Here is a 24,029-nt window from a genome sequence, read left to right as displayed (position 1 = left end):
TTAGAAACTTCCTTATCTGTCCTCTGCCTGCTTCAGCTTGCCAAAGGTTGCTTTTTTCGTGGCAGCAAAATGATATATGGTATATACACTGGACTTAACTCTTATCCTTGTGGCAGTTGTAGTCATCGTTCTCCATCTTGAACTGCTATGTGAAGTACTCTCTCAAGTCATTGTTAATTCAGAGGATGGACTCTGATCCTAATTTACTGACCCCTAATTGATAATCAGTGGTCTCTTTAAAACTGCACAAGCTGTTTTTGTTTTGTTTGTTTTCTCCCACCCTATTAACTTTTGGCTACTACTAGAAAATTGCCTAGCATATAGAGCTGTGCTGTGAATGGAGCCAAAGAGTCATGTCCATGGAGAGGAAATCACAGTTACAGCCAATAATATTAATACAATTAAGATTAATTGTTTTAGTTAATACAGCTTTGGTTATTCTTTGGAATCTTGCCTCCTGAGATGTTTCCTTTTGCAAACAATTAGAGTGCTCCACTGAACTGGAATAAAAAAATATTGAAGAATAACATCTCATTTGGTGAGCTCAGTTTAATTTGTGAAGGAATTAAGTTTTTATTCTAAATCTATTCGGATGGAACATTGCTATAAGCTTCCTCACAGCAGGATCCTGCTAATGCTGCAGAGAAAGGAATACTACTATGAATCATCTCAACCTCCTTTCTCTCTTGGGTTGTTATCATTGACAATAATGGAAGGGTTGCCATACACAAGACATTTTGTCCTGTGTGTTAGAGTGAAACTCACTGAACGATGACTAATAAAGAATTATAATGCCAAACAAACTTAGTGCTCATTAATTTATATAATTATTTCAAAATTTTTTGTAAGGGAATGTCTATGAAAATAGTACATTGTTTGACACAAAACCATATTCTTCAAACATGAAGCATAATGTTCATGTGACTTCATTATTTGATTATAATACTCTACATCAGAGGATCATGCATGATGAACATCACACACTCTCTTGCTCACTCCCTCAAAAAAAATCAATCAGCCAAAATTTTTTCAGGAGAAATGGAGAACCCTGAACGCACGTTCACCAAATTAGTAAAAGATAAACAAACTTTCAAATATTTTGTATGTATTTATAATGTTTATGGGCCCAGTCCTGCACACATGTATGTATGTAATTTTATTCACACAAATATCCTATTGAGGTCAATGTGGCTACTCATGTAAGTACAGTTATGTATCTCTCATTGGACCCAAGTTCAAAGTTTTCTGTTGCTCCTCAAAAAGGGTTGCTTATTATTTATTATTTTTTCCTGGACATGGATGAAATGGATAGTGGTGGATTATTCTTCTTTCAATTACCATGCTTTTATACTGAGATCTTTTTCTTATTGACTCCGTCCTCCTCCTAAGTGTCTATGGGCAGGTACAGGGTATAAAAACAGGCATATGAAAAGTGGTGTGTAAATTATTCGGAAATGAGAAATGTATGTGATATAACAGTGGGACTACTCATGTGAGTAAAGTTACTGTGTAAGAGTTTGCATAAGACCTGTAGTCTGCTAGTATGTTCTAAGTTCTAGATTCCTAAATAATATTTTTGTGTTGTAGGGGCCTACTTAAAAAGCACTTCAGTTCACCTTCAAGACCTTACCATACCAAAGGGGGAGTGAAATGCATTTGTAGTGCTTCATGACAACTTGTGACAAAGCATATGATAAAACATGATGATAAAAGATTTTGTGGGTTTAATACATGGTTATATAGCACTATTTAATTTATTAATAATAATAATAATAATTAATAATACAAATGAAAATTGCACCTATTGCTGCTGCCAAAAGATGCCTCTGTTTCTGCTGCAGTTTGCTAGAGAACATCCCTCCAGATGAATAGAATTCTAACACATGCTATGATGCCAAGTATATACAGCATCAATTGAGTGTTTAATGTGCACGCAGCATATTGTTCAGCAAAGAGGTGGCTATAATAAGTGTGCTACCTTTATTGTATTATTTGGAAATCTAAATGATTTGTAAACTCTTAGAGTATGGAATCTTCAACAGGGTTTCAAATGCTATATATATCGTCTCTGTTGTTGTTTGCCTCTGAAATTTACAGGTTGCTTTTCGGGCAATCTCTCTCTCTCTCTCTCTCTCTCTCTCTCTCTCTCTCCTATGTCTCTCAGAATTTACAAATTTTCAAAGTATTATTTTTATTTCATATATGACTTAGAATATTTGCTTTAAGATTATTCATGTACGTTGGTTGTACTTCTGGGAAAGGGGTTAGCTTCAGTAGTTGCTAGAAATCCCATTTTCAAATGACTGGTTCAGTTAAGGTTAGAAAACTATTGAAAATCAACCTTAAAATGGAACACTGTTTACAGCTTTAACTATAGAGAGACTACTGGTCTTGCCATAAAACATCTTAATTTCTCTGTAATTTGTTTTATTGTCTGATACTTTTTTCTGCTCCTTTTCGGTATCTTCCCGTCATTTCTTGACTCCTTTTCCTGTTTACACAGGGTCAGAGGTGCCCACGTTTCTTTGCCATTCCTTGCAGTCCATGGTACAGGTTTGTAAGCTTGGCGGTCCAGGCCTTTTCTCTTCAGGCTTCTCTTGACAGGGTCTTTCCATCATATCCTGTCTTCCCTTCTTGCTGTTCGCTTCCTCCCGTTTTTTCTTTGCTTGTCGTCATTCTCCCATTCTTATCACATGTCCAGCTCACCTCAAACGAGCCAGCCTATCTGTCACTGAGTGTCCCAAGTTAATCTTCCTCCTGCTTTCTTCCCTGTACACTCTGTCTACCCTCTGCATGCTAGCTATTCACCTCAGTATATTATTGTCTATTACGTATATCTCCTTTTCTTCCATCTCTGTAAGACCCACCATTTCCAAACCATACAGCAGGTGGGACAAACACGCAGCATACACTGTTGGTTTCAGTTAGTTACTTAGTTGCCCATCCCATAGTACTTCTGTCACCGTTTTCACAGCCGCCCATGCACATTAGTTTCTTGTTTTCACTTCTCCAGTTCTTTCTCCGAAGGCACTAAATGTACTTCCCAAGTACACAAATTCTTTCTTCTGATTGTTTTTCTCCTGGAATGTCAGTCAACCGCTCTGCTTCCACCTTCCCTACTTGCATAACTTCAGTGTTCTTTGTGTTTGCCTTCAAATACAGATGCCCACTCTGATACCATATTTACCAATTCCTCTTTGGCCTGGGCTACACAGGGGTGAAGGGGGGGCTTTCGAACTAAGATACTTCAACTTCAGCTACGCAAATAGCATAGCTGAAGTTGCGTATCTCAGTTCGACTTACCTGGCCGTCCTCATAGCGGCGAGTCGACCGTGGCGGTTCCCCCATCGACTCCGCTTACCCCTCCTCCTGAGGTGGAGTCAGGCGTCGATTCAGGGATTGATTTATCACGTTTAGATGAGACGCGATAAATCGATCTCCGATAGAGCGATCACTACCTGCTGATGTGGCGGGTAGTGAATTAATGCCCTTAGCTATCAGCCAAAAGGGACAGCGTACGTTAGTTTTCTCTGTGGCTCTGCAGTCTTGCTGCTTCTACTAATGAACTCCATAACTGGAAGAGAAGTGGACTCAGCACACTGCTTTGTCTCCCACATCACCTCAGAACTCTCTGAAATTCCATGTATAGTTACCACCTTAGCTCATGATCCTTGGTACAGCTCCTTTGTCATCTCCGCTTCTTGAAGTCCCTTTCCTATCCGTCTCAATATTCCAAACACCAGCTCCCAAGGAACCAAGACATATGCTTTTCTCAGGATTAGTCAGTACTGCATAGCAATTAAATCCTCCATTTATCATTCTTTCAGATTTCAGTCTCATTGCAGATATTTGCAAAAAGAAAAGGAGTACTTGTGGCACCTTAGAGACTAACCAATTTATTTGAGCATGAGCTTTCGTGAGCTACAGCTCACTTCATGCATCCGATGAAGTGAGCTGTAGCTCACGAAAGCTCATGCTCAAATAAATTGGTTAGTCTCTAAGGTGCCACAAGTACTCCTTTTCTTTTTGCGAATACAGACTAACACGGCTGTTACTCTGAAACATTGCAGATATTGTGTTTATAGTACTCCTTCCCTTCCTAACACCATGTTGCTCCATTTCTATAGTTTCCTATACCTTGCATCTCAGTCTTTGCTTCCAGAATTCTCTCAAGGGCTTTGAGAAGCTGACTTAACAGGATGATGCCCCAGTAGGTGTTTGGATAATTTGTATAATCCTTATCCTTTCAGAGAGGCACAATCAATCCCATTCTTCAGTCATCTGGTATCCTACCTTGGTCTAATAAATCACATACCTGTGAAGCCATGTTAGTCCAGTATCTCCAGGGACCTTGATCATATCAACAATTTTTATGTTCACCAATTGCTTTACCAATCTTTCTCTTATTCAGTGCTGCTTCTGCCTCCTCTGTAGAGATCAGTATCTTTTGAGAATTCCCCATAATTATTGGTGCTTAAATGAGAAGCGAAAGCTGCAAATGGAACAGCCTATGAAAATATGTTTTCCATACCTCTACCATCTCCATAGAGTTGCTCACCACACAATTCCTATTCTTCTCACATAAAGAATTCTTCATATCTCATGCTTCATTGTTTCTCTATTTGGCCAGCTGCAAAACCAATTTCCTGCCACCATCTTCCTTCAGCTTTCAGTATCATTCCTCTTCTGCCTCCATTCTTACCTCAACTGCCTTTTTAGCCTCAATTTTTGCTTGCATTTTTTATTCTTTTGATCACTAGCTGCTTCCTCAAACTCTGAATTATTCATTCTTTCTTTTTAACTTCTCTTTTACATCAGACTTCCACCACCAGCTTGTTCTCTCTGAAAGCACCCCATCTTATCACTCGTTCTGCCACGTTACCTCTGCTGCTTTGATGAAACATTCTTTAAAATTCCTCCATTCTCCCTCCACTGACTTCACTGTTCTTGGCAAAGTATGAAAGCCTTCCTCCCCCCCCCCCATAAAAGTGGAGAAAAAGTGAACTTTCTCTCCTCTCCTCCCCATATCTCTATTTATATAACCACCAATGCAATTGCTTCCTCAGCATCATCTTTTTTTCCTGGTTTCTCAGGCTGCAGTTTTTTTAGCTGTTAATACTTTGTTGTTCTGCCACATAATCTCTCAGTATAACTTTTTTTGTCTTGCACCATTTTCATATGTTCTCTTCTTATCAAAATATAGTCTACCCGGGGCATGCTTTTTCCACTGTAGCATGTCATCAGGTGGGATTCTCTTTTTTGAACCATGTATTCGCCACTGAGAACCCATTAAACAAACAGTGCTCAACCCATTTCTTTCCTTCTGCCTTTCTTTTACCAAAGCCAGGTTTACCCACCACTCGTCTGCTGGGCACCCTTCACTTGCATGGCAGTTTTAGTCACCACTAACAAGGAGTTACTCTCAACCATGAGCACTAACTCTGCCAGATCATTTCTAAAGCTCTCCGTCTCTTGCATAGTTCTACCTTGTTTAGTAGCATATGCTGACCTAACACACACAGGCCTACTCTCTATCTTCAACATTCTACCATCCATCGGTCTCCTCTTCTTTCTACCCTTATGAAAACCTCAGCAATGTCTGGGCTCACAATGAGAGCTCCTTTCTGGTAGATTGTATTCGTTGTGTAGGTATTGACACCGTACACACTATATTGTACCTGTTTTTAAATGTAATACATTTTTATATTTAAGTTTACTCTTCTTGAATTGTTGAGCTAGTCTTGGTGTCCCAAGGCCATCACATTTTAAAAAGGAGGCTATTTTTAAATATTGTATTAAGAAGTATACATTAATATCCATAGGTATGCAATTTCCATTCAGTGGGCTGGAACAGAAACACACTTTCCATCCTTCAACATCTTGGACATAGAACACACGTTTCTAAAGTTTATAGAGAAATATATTCCTTTTCTGTTTTACCTTTCCTTATCAAGCATTAACATCTAAAATTTTTACCATTTTATTTAGGTTCCGAACATTATTTGTAGCTGGTGAACGCTGTGATGTGGAGACATTAGAATGGTCCAAAAAAGTCTTCAAGGTCCCAGTGTTGGATCACTGGTGGCAAACTGGTGAGCACTTTGCAATATTGTTTGAAATTCTCCCTCTCACCAAGCTTTACAGACTTGATTCCTGTTTTCTGCAAAGCAATCACTACAGGTGGATTCTTCCATCCACATGACTTCCTATTTATGTTTGCCTGGGGGCGGAAAGCAGTATGTGTTTAGCAAACTGTGTGTTTAAAATAATGTGGAAAACACAATATAGTGTTTTCTGATACCTGCATTTAAAAGATTTAACATCATTATTATCATCACTATATTTCCATCTGTAATGATATTATATATGTACATGTGTTATCCCCTCACACAAATCTTGATCTATTAGAGAAGCTTTTAGATTTATTTTATACGCTCTTCAGTGTATTTTATGTATGAAAAAATATGGCACACAACAGGCTCCTCAGTTTTTGGTTATGTTGCATTTGGACCTGATCCAGCACCCATTAAATGACTACCATTGACTTCAATGGGAGCTGGATCGAGCCCTTAGATCACACTGGGAGAATCAAAAGCACCAGTGAATGTGTAACTGTGTGTCACAAATTCTGGTGACAGACAGCTTGCTTCTGGCAGTTAGACTGAACAGCTCTTTACCATAACTCTGAATGATGTGGGTGTCTCAGTTTTTTATCTCTCTCTCTCTCTCTCTATATATATATATATACTGTGTGTGTGTGTGTGTGTGTGTGTGTGTGTGTGTGTGTGTATATATATAATGTGTATGTATGTAAAATTGTGACGGGTCAGGCCAGATGGCTACAGGAAAGTGATCTTATTGGGATCCAGGAAGTGGGCGTGCGAAGCTCGCCCACTGCTAAAGGATCCCCCCCCAGCCTAAGGGGGAGATCCACAGGACCTGGGAAGCCAAATAATTACGGGGGACAACTAATGAAAAACAGGGACGGGAGTGCGGTCAAAGGGTCAAACGAAGGGAACCGGACGGGGACACCGAGCAGAGAACCCTGGACAGCGCCCACCGCTCCTCAAAGGCGTCAAGGGAGTCGGTGGACGCCGCCCAGAGGAATTCTGCCGGGAGGCGTGAACGGACAGAGGATGCTACAGGAAAGTGATAGAAGGCAGATATATTAGCCCCAGGTTAAGTAACAGGGAAGGTTCCAGAACAATCCGGAACTTTCTGGAAACAATTAAGGCAGACAGGCTGATTAGAACACCTGCAGCCAATCAAGAAGCTGCTAGAATCAATTAAGAGAGGCAGGCTAATCAGGGTACCTGGGTTTAAAAAGGAGCTCACTTCAATTTGTGGTGTGCGTGTGAGGAGCTGGGAGCAAGAGGCACTAGGAGCTGAGAGTGAGAAGGCATAGTACTGCTGGGAGAACTGAGGAGTACAAGCATTATCAGACACCAGGAGGAAGGTCCTATGGTGAGGATAAAGAAGGTGTTGGGAGGAGGCCATAGGGAAGTAGCCCAGGGAGTTGTTGCTGTTGCACAGCTGTTCCAGGAGGCACTCTAGACAGCTGCATTCCACAGGGCCCTGGGCTGGAACCCAGAGTAGAGGGTGGGCCCGGCCCGGGTTCCCCCCAGACCTCCCAACTCCTGATCAGACACAGGAGGAGTTGACCTGGACTGTGGATTCACTAAAAGGGCCAAACAGGGCCGCTGTGAATCTCTGAGGCGAGCAAATCTGGCAATAAGCGCAAGACCCACCAAGGTAGAGGAGGAACTTATATCAGAATGGGCTTCATGTATTACATAAACTAATCACATTGGAGAAGCCTTATGCTTGGGGGTTTTTTTTTTTTTGGATCTCTTTGTGCCAAGAATATTTCTTTCAGTTTCTATGCATCACTGTTTGATTATAGAATTTCACAGATCTTTGTATGAGGCAGAATGTCTTCTGCCTGCTCCATGATGGGTGGCATATGGAATGGACATGAGGCAGAAGAATGTGGTTTAAGGATACAATTGCCTGGAATAGAGGAGCTTCCGTAGTTCTCATCTGATCTGATTTACCATATGCACTAAAATCAGTCTAGTAGACTTAAAGTGCGGCTTATCTGTATAGACATTTCAGCTCTTGTGTGAGATATTCGTAAGATAGTGTGTTGCCTGTTACTTAATCCTTGTGTCTATTAGTTGATTAAAAATAAAAGTGTTACAACATGGAGAGAGAACCTGTTTTTTCCTCCTGTGCAACTTTAGTAATACTGAAGGATAGATTCATAAATAATATAATCCATTTTCACTTCTGATATGTTTGAATATAACTTGCGCTGTTCTGTGCAGCTCGTGCACCCAGGCTTAAAGAAAAGGCTCCCTGATGTCTGAGAACAAACATATGTCAATCCTAGGAAGAGACTGTGTTTCATATGTTTTTTTTTTTTTAATGTAGAGAAATCTTATGATGATCCTATGTTGTCTGTTTTCACTTTGAGGAACATTTTATTAAGTGGATTTCCATTGTTGTGAAAGATTACTGATTCATATACTAAATAAGTCTTCAGTGCATTAAATTGTACCTACCCTGTAGAGATTTCAATTACATCTGAAAATTTTGAGCTTTGGAGGAAGACAGTTCATGCTAGATAATGCTGGATGACTGCTGTAATTTAAGCAGGTGTTAAGACAGTTCTTTTGGTCCTGTGAATCAAAGTACATTTTATAAAAGTATTACAGAGGTACAGAATTTAATAGTTATGAATTACTGACAATCTGGCATAGAGCGAGAGGAAATCTCTCAGAGGCATGTCCCCAGCCAATTAGGGCTTCACAGGTCGATACCAAAGCCTTGCTCTCTACCTGCAAACCAACATGCAGATCAGAGCAGAGTCACAGATTCAAAGGCCAGAAGGAACCATTGTGATCATCTAGTCTGACTTCCTGTATGACACAGGCCAGAGAACTTCCCCAAAATAATTCCGAGTGCATATCTTTTAGAAAAATACATCCAATCTTGATTTTAAAATGCAGTGATGGAGAATCTACTGTAACCCTTAGTAAATTCATCCAATGATTAATTACTAACTATTAAAAATGTACGGCTTTTATTTCCAGTCTGAATTTGTCTAGTTTTAGCTTCCAGCCATTGGATTGCAATTGTACCTTTCTAATGAAGAGCCCATTATCAAATATTTGTCCCCCATGTAGGTACTTATAGACGGTAATCAAGTTACCTCTCAACCTTCTCTTTGTTAAACTAAATAGTTGAGGTCTTTGAGTCTGTTACTATAAGCTGTGTGTTTCTAATCCTTTAATCGTTGTTGTGGCTCTTTTCTGAACCCTCTCCAATTTATTAACATCCTTCTTGAATTGTGGGCACCAAACTGGACACTGTATTCCAGCATCAGTCACACCAGTGCAAAATAGAGAGATAAAATTACTTCTCTACTCCTACTCAATATTCCCCTATTTACATGTGCCAGGGTCACATTAGTTCTTTTGACCACATTATCACTTTAGGAGCTCATATTCAACTAATTATCCACCAAGATTCTCACATTTTTTTCCAGTGTCACTACTTCCCGGGATAGAATCCCCAATCCTGTAAGTATGGTGTGCTCACAGCTGTCACATTCTGCACTAACTTTAGTTTCCCAGATGATTTAAGGTGAAGTTCCATGTACAGCACATTGCTGTAGTATAATATTAAAGTGACAACGTGATACCGTAATAGCAAGGCTGCATCTGAAAGAACTAGTTATGCCTTCCGGGCCAGATGCAGATGAAAAAATGTTGTCGTGATTACCACCGCTGTGTGATCATCTAACAGCACTTGGGGTTACATCAGTACCCATAGACTGCAAACCTGAGTAATAAATGATAGAGAAACGCACTCTCAATTGTATGACCAGCTATAATTCTTGCCAGTGATGACCATCTGAAAGCTCTTTAGAAGATAGGAATGAAGCCTGTGAACCCTAATGGAAGGAAATAGGGCAAGTCAACAGTGCTTCATGGCCAATGGTATTTACGAGAGCCGATAGATCTGACATATGTATCAGAGGGGTAGCCGTGTTAGTCTGTATCCACAAAAACAAGAAGGAATCTGGTGGCACCTTAAAGACTAACAGATTTATTTGAGCATGAGCTTTCGTGGGTCGAAGTGTGTTTTGACCCACGAAAGCTTATGCCCAGTTAAATCTGTTAGTCTTCAGTATCAGTATGGACACTTGATCTTTATCAGCAGATCATCTAGCAAGGCACCCAGAATACTCCACAGTCTGTACCCAGATGGACAGGGGTCAGGAAGATTTTGTATGTCAAAATGTTCTGAGAATTGTTTTGCAACAGTAACCTTAACCAAAAATGGAAAATTGCAATCTTGGGAAAAATCTGGCTATTATCATCAGCATCAAGTGATGGCCTCACAACAACTTCCTTTACAGAAATCAGCAACCTGTCCTACCTCGGTCATTGGCAGTCTCCACCAGCTGGGGATGCTGTTCTTCCCGGCTTGCCTTGCTCAGAAAAGAAGCACTTGGTTGCAAAGCATGGATTGTAGCACAAAATATTCCTAACGTCTCTAGAGTAGCAGCTGTGTTAGTCTGTATCCGCAAAAAGACTCTAGTATCTCAGGGAGCATCATTGTCCTAAACTTAGTCAGAAAAGTCTTAATGGCTCTGCATCTGCTGAAGTGGATATTTCAGGCCAATCAATTTTCTCTTCAAAGTAACATGCAATTTCCTCGCAATGGGAGGTACTCGCTTCAGTTGGAATAACCAAAGCTGTCCATTACTTGAAACAACTCTGCTGATCAGGAGTAAGCCAATGCTAAAAAATAAACTCCTGTTTGCTTCATGCACAGCCACTGCAAAAAGGGTCTAAAATTGTTGGAGTGCTATTGGTCAGATCAAGCCTACTTCTGTCATTTGGTACTCTAGACATCTTTTCCTCTCACTTTATTTGTGTCTGCTCACCTGTAAACCATGATGACCTATTAGAATGGAGCCAGGGAAGATGATATCTAGGGGTAGGGTCATTTAATCAATAATACATTTTTTGTTTTAATTTCTTTTATAGAAAGTCTTTTGACAAAATATATACACGTTTTATAAACACAAACATTAAATATATAATTTTCATATCTTAGAAGACATGATTGTATGTGTTTGGAGTAGGGGAGGTTTGAGAGACCTGCCTATGGATGGGAGTAGTGCATCTGAACATTGTGTTCATCTGTGTATAGAGAAGGGATAATTTTGTTTTGGTTTTATGCATATATTAGTGCAGGTGCTTGGTTTTTGCATATTTATAGAAAAATAATACTTTGCATTTAAATAGCACTTTTCATCTTCAATATGGTTGTTCAAACGTGAGCTAATTAATTCTCATAACACGTCTGTGAGGTAGGTAAAGTGTTATCCCACTTTCACAGATGTGGAAATTGAGGAAGAGAGATGACTTGTCCCAAGCCACACAGCAAGTCATTACAGATTCATGGTTAGAACTCTAAGTTCCTGTGCTCAAAGAAAAAAGTTTCCTGTCATGCTTACATATGGTTTTGCTCTGTGTGTGTGTGAGTGAGTGATGGGTAATAGAAAAATATGTTTAGGGCCAGCCATTGTGTGTGCGCATTGGTGTTTTAAGGGAATATAATTTGCCTCTGCCAGGTTTTTCCAGTTAAGCATTCCAAATAAATATCATGTAAGGTACTTTGACAAAAATATCTTTGAAGTATCCTAAATCTTTTAAAATTCAGGGATTATACTTGGTGTGTCCAGTTTTCCAAGGAGGTCCCCATTTTCTTTAGTATGGATACATGAGGAAATACTGAGAATGGATTACTCCCATTAGAACTGGAACTTTGATTTTAGTAGAGAAATACTATTGTCAACCCACCACCTCTTCATTGCTGTAATTGAAGAGGTGATGGTTGTGAAAGTTTGCATTAGAGAGCCTCCTCTGCATTTAGCTGTTAGTTATTCAATGCTTGTAGAACAAAGATATGAAGTGAAATTGTCCAATAATTTTTTCTGTCTTCAAAAAAAGGTTAACAAATAAGATTTCCTTCACTTTCTATTAAGTGTAAGAAGTAAGGCTCATTTGTCTTGTAGATACAAGACCAGGAGATATCTGAGATATCTGACTGAGGAGATATATGAGCCATTATCTTTGAAAAGTCATGGAAGAGGGGAAACATTCCAGAAGACTGGAAAAGGGCATATATAGTGCCCATCTATAAAAAGGGAAATAAGGACAATCCGGGGAATTACAGACCAGTCAGCTTAACTTCTGTACCCGGAAAGGCAATGGAGCAAATAATTAAGCAATCAGTTTGCAAACACCTCAAAGATAATAAGGTGATAAATAAGTCAGCATGGCTTTGTCAAGAACAAGTCATGTCAAACCAACCTGATAGCTTTCTCTGACAGTGTAACAAGTGTTGTGGATGGGGGGGAAGCGGTAGATGTGGTATATCTTGACTTTAGTAAGGCTTTTAATACTGTCTTGCATGACCTTCTCATAAACGAAATAGGGAAATACAACCTAGATGGAGCTACTATAAGGTGGGTGCATAACTGGTTGGAAAATCGTTCCCAGAGAGTAGTTATCAGTGGTTCACCATCATGCTGGAAGGGCATAATGAGTGGGGTCTTGCAGGGATCGGTTCTGGGTCCAGTTCTGTTCAATATCTTCATCAATAATTTAGATAATGGCATAGAGAGTACACTTATAACGTTTGTGGATGATACCAAGCTTGGAGGGGTTGCAAGTGGTTTGGAAGATAGGATTAAAATTCAAAATGTTCTGGACAAACTGGAGAAATGGTCTGAAGTAAATAGGATGAAATTCAATAAGTACTCCACTTAGGAAGGAACAACCAGTTGCGTACACACAAAATGGGAAATGACTGGCTAGTAAGGAGTACTGCGGAAAGGGATTTGGGGGTCATAGTGGATCACAAGCTAAATATGAGTCAACAGTGTAATGCTGTTGCAAAAAAAGCAAACATCATTCTGGATGTATTAGCAGGAGTATTGTAAGCAAGACACGAGAAGTAATTCTTCCGCTCTACTCTATGCTGATTAGGCCTGAGCTGGAGTGTTGTTTCCAGTTCTGGGCACCATATTTCAGGAAAGATGTGGACAAATTGGAGAAAGTCCAGAGAAGGGCAACAAAAATGATTAAAGGTCTCGAAAACATGACCTATGAGGGAAGATTGAAAAAATTGGGTTTGTTTAGTCTGGAGAAGAGAAGACTGAGAGGGGACATAAGTTCTCAAGTACATAAATGGTGGTTGCAAGAAGGAGGGAGAAAAATTGTTGTTCTTAACTTCTGAGGATAGGACAAGAAGCCATGGGTTTAAATTGCAGCAAGGACGGTTTAGGTTGGACATTAGGAAAAAATTCCTCACTGTCAGAGTGGTTAAGCACTGAAATAAATTGCCCAGGGAGGTTTTGGAATTTCCATCATTATGGATTTTTAAGAGCAGGTTGGTCAAACACCTGTCAGGGATGGTCTAGATAATACTTAGTCCTGCCTTGAGTGCAGGGGACTGGACTAGGTGACCTCTCGAGGTCCCTTCCAGTTCTGTGATACAGTCTCTTAAAGAAATCTCTCTAACAACAAATGTGATGTCTGCTCTGGGGTGTCTGCAACTTAGTCACACATACTTTGAAAGAGAATTGTACAAATCCTTTAACTGTGCTTTTGTGGAAATAAGCTGCCATAAATGGAGTATGTAAAAGCAGCTTGAGCATTAGGTATCAAAATAGATACCATGGTGTTTGGCACAGTATGGCTGCTCAAAAGGTGGCTGTTTGTATAACATAATCAGGGTCTTGAGTACTCTGTAACATGAGACCAAATTCACTGTCAGCAACCCGATAAATGCCATGGCAAAATTTAATTTACTCTGTCACCATGAAACATTCTTCATTCCCCTCCCTGTCTTCTCTCAAACACAGAGAACTATTATTATAATTACTATTGTTGTTTGTTATTTGTATTGTGGTAGTACCTAGGATCCCTAGTTGTAGACCAGGACCCCATTGTCCTAGGCACTGTATAAATATATAACAAAGAGACTGTCCCAAAGAGCTTGGCAATCTGAGCTATCGTTCATAGCTGACAGTACTCATTGATACAAAAATTGTTACTGAGTGTTTTTGGCTCTGATAATTTGAGAGGATACGTTTTTATTATGTTGTTGTCAATTAATTGCAGTTAACTCACACGATTAACTCAAAAAATTAATTGCGATTAATCGCAGTTTGCACTGTTAAACCATAGAATACCAATTAAATTTATTAAATATTTTTGGATGTTTTTCTGCATTTTCAAATATATTGATTACAACACAGAATACAAGGTGTACAATGCTCACTTTATATTATTTTTATTTACAAATATTTGCACTGAAAAATGATAAACAAAAGAAATCGTATTTTTCAATTCACCTCATATAAGTACTGTAGTGCAATCTCTTTATTATGAAAGTGCAATTTACAAATGTAGATTTTTTTTGTTGTTACATAACTGCACTCAAAAACAAAACAGTGTAAAACTTTAGAGCCTACAAATCCACTCAGTCCTACTTCTTGTTCAGCCAATTGCTCAGACAAACAACTTTGTTTATATTTATGGGAGATAAATGCTGCCCACTTCTTATTTACAGCGTCACCAGAAAGTGAGAACAGGTAGCTGACATTGCAAGGTATTTACGTGCCAGATATGCTAAACATTCATATGGCCCTTCATGCTTCAGCCACCATTCCGGAGGACATGCTTCCAGGCTGATGATGCTCGTTTAAAAAAAAAATGGTTAATTAAATTTATGGCTGAACTCCTTGGGAGAGAATTGTATGTCCCTTGCTCTGTTTTACCTGCATTCTCCCATATATTTCATGTTACAGCGGTCTTGGATGATGATCCAGCACATGTTGTTCATTTTAAGAACAAGAGCACTTACTCCTTTTCTTTTTGCTAATACAGACTAACACAGCTGCTACTCTGAAACCTGTCATTTTAAGAACACTTTCACTGCAGATTTGACAAAATACAAAGAAGGTACTAATGTGAGCTAAAGATACCTACAGCACTCGACGCATGTAAATATCTTGAGACACCGGCTACAACAGTGTCATGCAAATGCCTTTTCATGCTTTCAGGTGACCTTGTAAACAAGAAGCGGGCAGTATTATCTCCTGAAAATGTAAACAAACTTGTTTGAGTGATTGGCTGAACAATAAGTAGGACTGAGTGGACTTGTAGGCTCTAAAGTTTTACATTGTTTTGTTTTTTAATGCAGTTTTTTTTTTGTACTGTGATGGGGCAGCTGCCCCACACTAGCAGAAAAGGGGTTAAAAGCAGCCATAGGGAGGCTGCGCCGGAGGCAGCCAATTAGAAAGGGTCTGAGAGGAGCAGCCAGTCATGGCCCAGCAGGCTCATATAAGAAGGGCTGCAGGGCAGAGCAGAGGGTGTCTTTCCCTGGAGCTTGAGGAGAGAGGTAGACTGGCTACCTTGCAGGCTGAGGGCAGCAAGTACCCTGGACATAGCAGTGCTATAGGCTGGTGCTGCAGGCTGAGGCCCTGAGGCTAGGGCAAAGAAGGTGCTGGGGCCGTGGGGAAGTGGCCCAGGGAGATCCACGGAGGAGTCAGAGGGGATGCAGTAAGTGGCTGCTATCTATAAGGTCCCTGAGCCAGGACTCAGAGTAGTGGGCGGGCCCGGGTCCCTCTCCCCTGCTCCTCGCCATTCAGGAAGTGGCTAAACAGTAGACTGCGCTTGCGACTGAAGGAAGTGGCCGGACAGTGGACTGCGGTTCCGCCAGAAGAGGGGAACATGGAGTGTGGCCCGGCTGGAGGGCAATATCATGAAGAGGACGCCGCGGTCCTGGGAATGACATGGGCCCATGAACAGAGTCGCAGCCTGTCACATGTACAAAATTCTGCATTTGTAAGTTCAACTTTCATGATAAAGAGATTGCACTACAGTCCTTATATTAGTTGAATTGAAAAATAGTATTTCTTTTGGTTTTTACAGTGCAAATATTTGTAATATAAATTGAGCACTGTACACTTTGTATTCTGTGGTGTAATTGAAAACAATATATTTGAAAATGTAGAAAACATCCAGAATATTTAAATAAATGGTATTATATTGTTTAACAGTGCGATTAATCATGATTAATTTTTTTAATCACTTGACAGCCCTATTTTCCATACATATTCCATACATACAGCCCATAGGCTTCAACTCCCATAATGCCCATGTGACCTGTCTCAGATCCTTCTTCTCTCCATATGTGTCAGGGATGATGGCATTGGATTCCAGTTCTGTCTTTCCAACCACTGCTACCTAGCTCCATTGAACAGTGCAGGGAGTATGCATTGTAATCCAATTAATTCCCTCTCTAGCAGAGCAAGAGGCAGCTGACAACAGGTCCAATCAGGACAGGGAGACAAAATAATGTTGGGTTTCTGATTGCAGTAAAATTGTGAATTTCATAGAATCTTCAGAAAATGCCAAATTATGCAGTTGTGAAATTATGAAGCCTACAGGGTCCTGACTGCGATGAGTGAAGCAAGACACATGTCTCAGAGCTATTGTTTCAGTTTACAGTCTATTCATACTTTTGAGATTTTTCTCTGCAGCAAAAAAGGCTTTTCTTTTTAAATTGGAAGCTGAGATTCTGCAGCAAAACTCTGGAAGAAGGGGGTGAATTCTGCAGAAAATACCATAGCAGTGAAATGCTTGGGTCACTGAACTCATGTTTTGCAAAATCTGGACTTGTCTCCAACTTTCATATAGGGGATAGGACAGGTAAGTTACTATCTTACTTAAGAAGTTATTTTTGAAGGGGTTAGTAGTCTAACCTCATCCACTTAGAAGTACACAACATTATCTGTGGCCTCTTTACTTTAAGCAGTTTTTCATAGGGACGATAGTCATTGCCATGACCGTATCTAACTAATAGTCTGGCTAGCTGGGTATCCCATCCTCTACTGTGGCCAATCAAAATATTTCAGAGAAAGGAACATTGTAACTTTTAAAATTTTGGGGTTTTTTCCTATCTATTTATGCAAACATTGGGTCGTGACTGGGGAGCTCTTCCTGATTCCATCTGGTAACCAGTTTTTCCCCTGAGGTCTAAGGATTGATAGCCCTTGTAATTTTTATTGTATGGTAACCATTGATTTATATAATGGTAATAGTATATCTATCACCTTATTAATGAAGTCTAGCATATCCTTCACATTTTGGCTGGTGATGTGCTTTACTTAAACTGGCCACTAGGCCTGATCTTTCTGCTACCTGTAGTCATTCGGAGTCACCATCGTCTACATTCCTACTCTAATCTTGTATCCTCATGGGATTTCTGAGGCTTTTCTCCGGATGCAGAAGATTCTAATCCAGACACTTAGCTGGCATCTGCTTCATTAATGTACTCAGATTTGAAGATTATTTTCCTGCAGAAAAATTTTAATTCATTTCCACATTCTGCAGTGGGCACTCAAGAATGTTTGCTTTAATTATGTTTGTTCTTTAAAACGATCATCTTAGTTGGAATAAAAGTGTTACAGCTACCTAAATTTGCCCTGGTGCTACTCACTCTGATCCATCTCATCATCTTGCTGGATGTGGCCAGTTTAGCTATTTACAATTCCTTTATTTCCAACCATCACAACTGCATAAAGGTGCTACTCACTCTGATCCATCTCATCATCTTGCTGGATGTGGCTTCTATATTTTCCTACAAAGATGATCCCATATGAATTACTTCAAATATGCATTTGACAGATGATCAGTCCTCCTCTGCATCATGGGAAGTGCTCCAGGCAGCAAAGATGGTGCAGGTTCTGTGACCGAGGGAAGGAAAGCTGTGTCTTGAAAAAGCTTCTAATCCCTTTGTTTTTATTTTTAGAAATGATAAAGGTTTGCCTATGGGTTCAGAGAGCCAGTACTAGGGTCTGCTCCAGTAAATTAAAGCACAAACAGCTTGTGCTCTCTAAATTGCACAGATTTACTGGTTTCCTTACAGTGGTCACCTCCGCTTCTCTATAATTCTGCATTCTAATTTATTGTATCCAATTTGTTACCTACCCTGACATTCTGTATCAGTTTAGCATATTTTAAGCTTTTTTGTTTCCGTCTGATTTTAGTTTCTCTGTGCTGTTTAATCTAAGTAATTTCCAGCTGTTTTTCCACATGCAGTGAAGGGACCTGCAGTAGTAAGAATAAAGCATTATAAATGTCCACCCCTTTTAAAATTTCCTTTATGCAGTTGTGATGGTTGGAAATAAAGGAATTGTAAAGTGATCTTCAGTCATGGAGCTCATCTCTGAGCTATTTTTAGCATGCATTAGATAGGAGAATTTAGGGGCGGGAGGGGGGCGTTTGTGTAAGAAACAGTGAGTTAAGTCTAATGCAGTCTCAGCTGTGTGAGTGAAAACGGCTGTGACAGCGCCCCCAGTTTGTATATTTGTGTGAAAATGTTACAGGTTGCTGATGTCATTCTTGTTGCTTGGCAACTGTTCCCCCCCCCCCCAGTTCATAGAACAGAGTCCTCATTAGTGTCAAGTAGACAATTTTACTGATGATTTGAGAATAGCAATTCCAGAGTTAAGCTCTGTGAATCTAGTTTATGGGAAGAGTAATCCTTTGCAAGATTTAAGGCAGCCTTGATGAAGATTTTCCTGAAGAGAGAGAGAGAGGGAGAGAAACAATTTATAAAATGTTAATCCCTGCTGCAGATAAATTTGCCTAAATTACACAGTAATAATCTAATCATCCTCTTCCATCGTTATAGTATAACTCTGCGTAAAATATATAAAGCTTTCTCAAAATGATTAAACAGTAAATGGTTAGCACTGAGATGTGTAATTACTTTTTATCACATCCATTTCTGTCTATTAAGTATTTCATCATGTATCAGTTATAGTATTACAACCAGAAGAGAATAAAAAAATGGGTTTCAATTAAAGCATGAAAATACATATGCATTGCATTATTTTATGCATCTTTAAATCTTTAGTCCTAGTATCTGAAATCTTCAAACTAAGACCGAAAGCATTGCCTACTCCTTATGTCTGAATATCTCAGCAATCACTCTGCTCTTGTCTATTTAACAAATATACTATATCAACTAATACTCTGAGGCAGAGGAAAGTGGTACACTTGCAAATTCCCTCTATAAACTTCAGCTGCACTGTGACTAACTTGGAGCACTACAAGATCACTGGACTTCCATTTCAACCCTTGTCATAGGCAACCAAATTCCAGTTAAGCTAATGAGTGTTTCCCAATAAGCTCAGTTAATTGCAGCCACACTTCTGAAGTTTGCCAGGTTTGGGTGTTCTTTGAAACCCCAGAAGCGGGCAGGTGTGTGTGTATGTTGTGCGCAATACAGTATATAAATATACAGAAAAAGCTGTGTTATCTGACACTTTATCAACCAGAAAGCTCTGTTAACTGGCATTTCTGATATCTCCTAATATAAATCTTCAGTCTAGTAACCAGGACTAGTATAATGCCCAGGAGGTTATGCAATTGCACATTCTGCCCTTGAGGCAAAAGACAAGTAAGCAAGCTCGTATCAGGGATTTATTCAAAAAAGCAGCTTCCAGGGTGTCATTGGGCTGAATCTGTAATGACCCTATCTCCTACACCACCTTCTACATCTACAATGATAATTGATGTTGGTAATGATGACCCTGAGGCACTGCAAGATCCTGAAGTGCCTTCTGAATTATGTTCAGTATAGTTTTAGTGTTAAGTGTATTTTTAGTGATCTGGGTGTACGCCATGCACTGCCCATAGTGATATGTAGTGTCATAAGATAACCTGCTGTGTAGAAAACTTTACCTGTATACACATAATTGCTTCAAGAAACCAACCGCTCTGCAGTGCAGTACTACTGCTGGATTGGTGAGTACCTGTTTACTATTTTATACTTTATTCATTTTATTGTATTCTAATTCTTTGAAATTTGGTATTCCATTGGTAAGTATAACTCTTAGTTAACCAGAATTTTTGATTAACTGGCACCCCCCATTCCCCCCAACATGCCGATAACAAAGCTTTTACATTATACTGTTTACACACTAGACTGAGAGAGTTGGACAAAGATCTTGAGAATTATATATTTTTATGATTGAATTGAATAGAACAACTATATTACCATGAGAGAGTGGTTTTTACAAATGAAATATGTTCATGAAAGCAGGTGTGCGGTGACTATTGATGCGATAGGAAGAAAAAGGAGTTTTTTTCTCATGTAACTACATTTAAAAAAGAAACACAAATTCTCTGAATGGACTTGAGTTTTTATAATTTTATAAAGAAACCAGCACCGTTTCTCCAGACAAAATCATCTTTTAAATATTTTAACTGGTCTTGTGACTTCCTCTGGATTTTGTATACTTGCAAGAAGTGATAGAAGTAGTGTTATCAGGGTTACCAGTTGTTACAGAAACGCTGGTTGTGGCTCCAGAGTCCAAGATCAAGTTTATTTTTATTATGGTAGTACCAAGAAGCCATAGTCAAACTGAGGCCCCTTTGTACTACGTATTGTAAAAGCACATAATAAGGGCTTGTTTGTCTACAGCGTTTGTACTGATTTAAGTATATTGGTTTAAAAGCTATTATAGTTATATCGGTGCATCTCCCAGTGTGGGTGCAGTTATACCAATTTATAAGTGCTTGTATTGGTGTAGCTTATTTACCAAACTAAGCAATGATGCTATAAATACTCTCATATTCAAATAATTGCGTACCCACTAGGGGGTTATACCGAGTTTAACTATTGGTTTAGAAACAGATATAGTTAAATCAGTACAAAAACTGTGTATAGATGAGTTCAGAAAGACAGCTTGTGTCTCAGGGAGTTTGCAATCTGAGGTTCTGATTCAGAAAAGCATCTCTGTTCAGGAAAGCACTTAAGCATGTGCTTAAGTCCCATTGACTTCAGTAAGATTTAAACACAGGGCTTATAAGTTAAGTGCTTTCCTTAATGGGACTAAATAGACTAGATGAACCAAAATTGGGAAAGAGGAAGTAATAGTATCCTCATCTTAACTAAGGCTTGAAGATCACACTGGGAATCTGTGACAGAAGGTTCCAATTTAGCACTTTAACTTCAAGGTCATCCTTACTCTTATAAAGGAAACAGTGGCAGCCACCCGTATGGGTTATGTCATGTCACAATCCCTTTGTCCCATCTGTCTTATTTTTAAGTATTTTTTTAGGATGTAAGCTCTTACTCTGTGACTGTACAGCAACTAGTACAAGGGGGAGGTGGATCTGATTCTTACTAAGACCTCTGCATGCTACCATGATACAAATTAATAATGATACTACAGAGCTCTGAGTAGGAGTGGACAATGAACAGCAAATGTGGCCATAGCCAGCAGGAATATTACACACAGACTTTGTGCAAGGGACTGGATTGTACTGTGAGAGTGTATGTGTATCAAGGAATCTCTTTGGTACTGAAGACTTTCCAGTTTCTCTGTCTTTAGCCCCCGCATCGTTGTTTGTTTCTGCTCTTTCTTGTTTTGTATCTTTCCTCTTTTCCATTCTACGTTATACATCACCTTTCCTCTGCATCTTTTCTTTGTTTTATAGGTTAAAATTTCTATGTTTCAGTTTCTGAATGGCGATAATCAGGATAATCTTTGCAAATAAATCGGGTGCCTTTTAAGATGTTACATACAGTTCATCCCAATGAAGGCAGGTCAAATTCCAGTTTCAGTTTTGTGTGGGGAAAAAACTTGGAATGATCAAAACTTCTGTTCATGAGCCTAATGCTGTGCTTCTGTAAAGCATTTTCTTTGTAGACTCAAGGTAGGATAAAAACAGTGTGGAGCCCTGGTAGAGCCCTTAGCATAGAGATCTGGTGTCATGTCAACCTAAGCTACTTAAATGCCATGTGGCCACATTCTGCACTAGCTGAACCTTCCTAGGGTTCTTTAAAGGTAGTATTAGGGCAGGTACATTGCAACAGTCTGGACTGAGGTGACCAAGTTATCCTATTCCTTTGCTGGTTTATAGAGAATCATCTCCTTGAAGTGCACCTGGAAATAGATAGGAAATCAGGGCGGAGCACAAGAGTTGTGTGCTCCTCTTAGCCTAACCCACTTAAAAGCCAGTCATCCACATTGTACATAGCTGAAACTTCATGGTGCCTTTCAAACATAGTCCAAAGTAGAGTGCATTGCCATAATCCAGCCTGAAGATGACAACATTTCTGTTCTGTTTCTCTGGCAAGTAGATCCATTCTGAATAATGGGCAGCATGGTGAATGCAGACTCTCCACTTGGCAAGAGTCAAATAATTCTCACTATCAAAAGTTTTCCAGGTTGTCTTCAGACAAAATCACTTAGTGTATGGCAGTCTCTCTTTCACTGACTACAGGATACCAGAGCAGAAAGGGGAAAAGGGCTGTCTTTTTCTGGGTGGGTTTTAGTCTCACTGCTGGATATTCTGTGTATGTTGGAAAAACTTTGTCCTACCTTTATGATATTTCTTTTTAAAGAAATTTTAAAAAGATCACGACAAACTAATGAAAGGAGTCTCCACCAGAAAGATGATTTAAAATCAAATGAACAATCAACTTGAGTATTGCCTTAAATGTAGTATTTATGGTGACTCTTCCTATAAGGTCAGAATCCTGCTGCTTACTCTTTCTGACTTTGTAGTGGATGTAATCCTATTTTGGCAGACCATTGGCACCTAGCACCATGTTGGCACTTTGCATATCTAATAAATAAGAGGACGTAGGTGGAGAAAAAAGGATATAACTAGCAGCTTTCAAAATCCTTTGATCTGTGTATACCAAATCTCATAAATAGTCTGGAATTAAATATAAAATTGCCTTTGACACAATTATCACAGTTCAAAGAAACATAAATAGAAAAGAAATTCAGAGGTAAGAATGAAAGTATGTCCTTACCTCACCTCCTTTAATAGTGTCTAATGTGTAAATTGTGTTTAATTGCAGACTGGCTTTCTGACAGGAAAAGGATCTTTCAAGGTGTTATGTTCCTCCAAATTCTTCTGTGTTTGTTTCTCTCTTGCTGCACTTAATCTTGTTGGTCTTCCTTGCAGCAACACCCTGTTCAGTATGCTAGAATGGAGTTTAGCCTTTCAGAAAATTGAATCTTTGCCAGTAAATTTTACTTCATTTGCTGACCCACTGAGCAGTGTGAAGAGGGGCAGAGGATGGGATGAAGAACTTCTCACAGTGGTAGGCACCAAACTGTAAATAGCTTTTCCTAAGTGTAATTGTTCACTAGCTGTTTTCCTGGTAGTAAAGTGGCTAGTCACAGGTTAGTAGATGACCTATATGAATGTATGTCTTTGTTACTGTTTCCCTAATTTTCCCTCCCCTTTCACAACTGAAATGCCTGCAAGCTGCATGGAAACTATTTGAAAACTGCAAAAAACTCCCACTATGACTAAACAGCAGAGTAAAAGAGGTGTTTAGAGGGGAGAAAGGCATCCTTTAAAAATTGGAAGCCAAACCCTACAGAGGAAAATGAAAATGAACATAAATTCTGGCAAGTGTAAAAGCATAATAAGGCAGGTCAAAAAAAAATTTGAAGAGCAACCAACAAAACATACAAACAGCAATTTTTTTTTTTTTTAAAAGTGCATCAGATGCAGGAAGCCTGCCAAACAATCAGTGGGGCCACAGTGCAGTCAAGGTGCTAAAGGAGCACTGAAGGAAGACAAAACTGTTATGGGGAAGCTAAGGCCATGTCTACACTAGTGAACTAACAGTGGCACAGCTGTACCAATGCAGCTGTGCTGCGTAAGGTCGCTCATGTAGCCTCTCTATGCCGATGTGAGAGAGCTCTCCTGTTCACATAATAAAACCTCCTCCATGAGCAGCGGTAGCTATGTTGGCAGGAGAAGATCTCCCACTGACATAGCGCTGTCCACCCCGGTGCTTCCGTTGGTGTAACTTACGTTGTACAGGGGTGTGTTTTTTCACACTCCTGTGTGACTTAAGTTGCACTGACAAAAGTGATAGTGTAGACAAGCCCT

At 39.5% G+C, this 24,029-nt stretch overlaps 1 protein-coding gene across 1 annotated transcript in view; it reads left to right on the top strand.

The window, feature by feature from the left end:
* Positions 1–24,029, top strand: part of ACSS3 (acyl-CoA synthetase short chain family member 3) — a 124,445-nt gene that overhangs the window by 58,517 nt on the left and 41,899 nt on the right. Inside the window, exon 9 of the mRNA XM_074941971.1 lies at positions 5,989–6,092. Within this exon, the coding sequence (XP_074798072.1) occupies positions 5,989–6,092 (104 nt within the window). The remainder of the gene's footprint in view (positions 1–5,988; positions 6,093–24,029) is intronic.

Source organism: Natator depressus, chromosome 1 (genome assembly GCF_965152275.1).
Source record: "Natator depressus isolate rNatDep1 chromosome 1, rNatDep2.hap1, whole genome shotgun sequence".
Lineage (NCBI taxonomy): Eukaryota > Metazoa > Chordata > Testudines > Cheloniidae > Natator > Natator depressus.
This window is presented reverse-complemented; position numbering and strand designations above follow the sequence as displayed.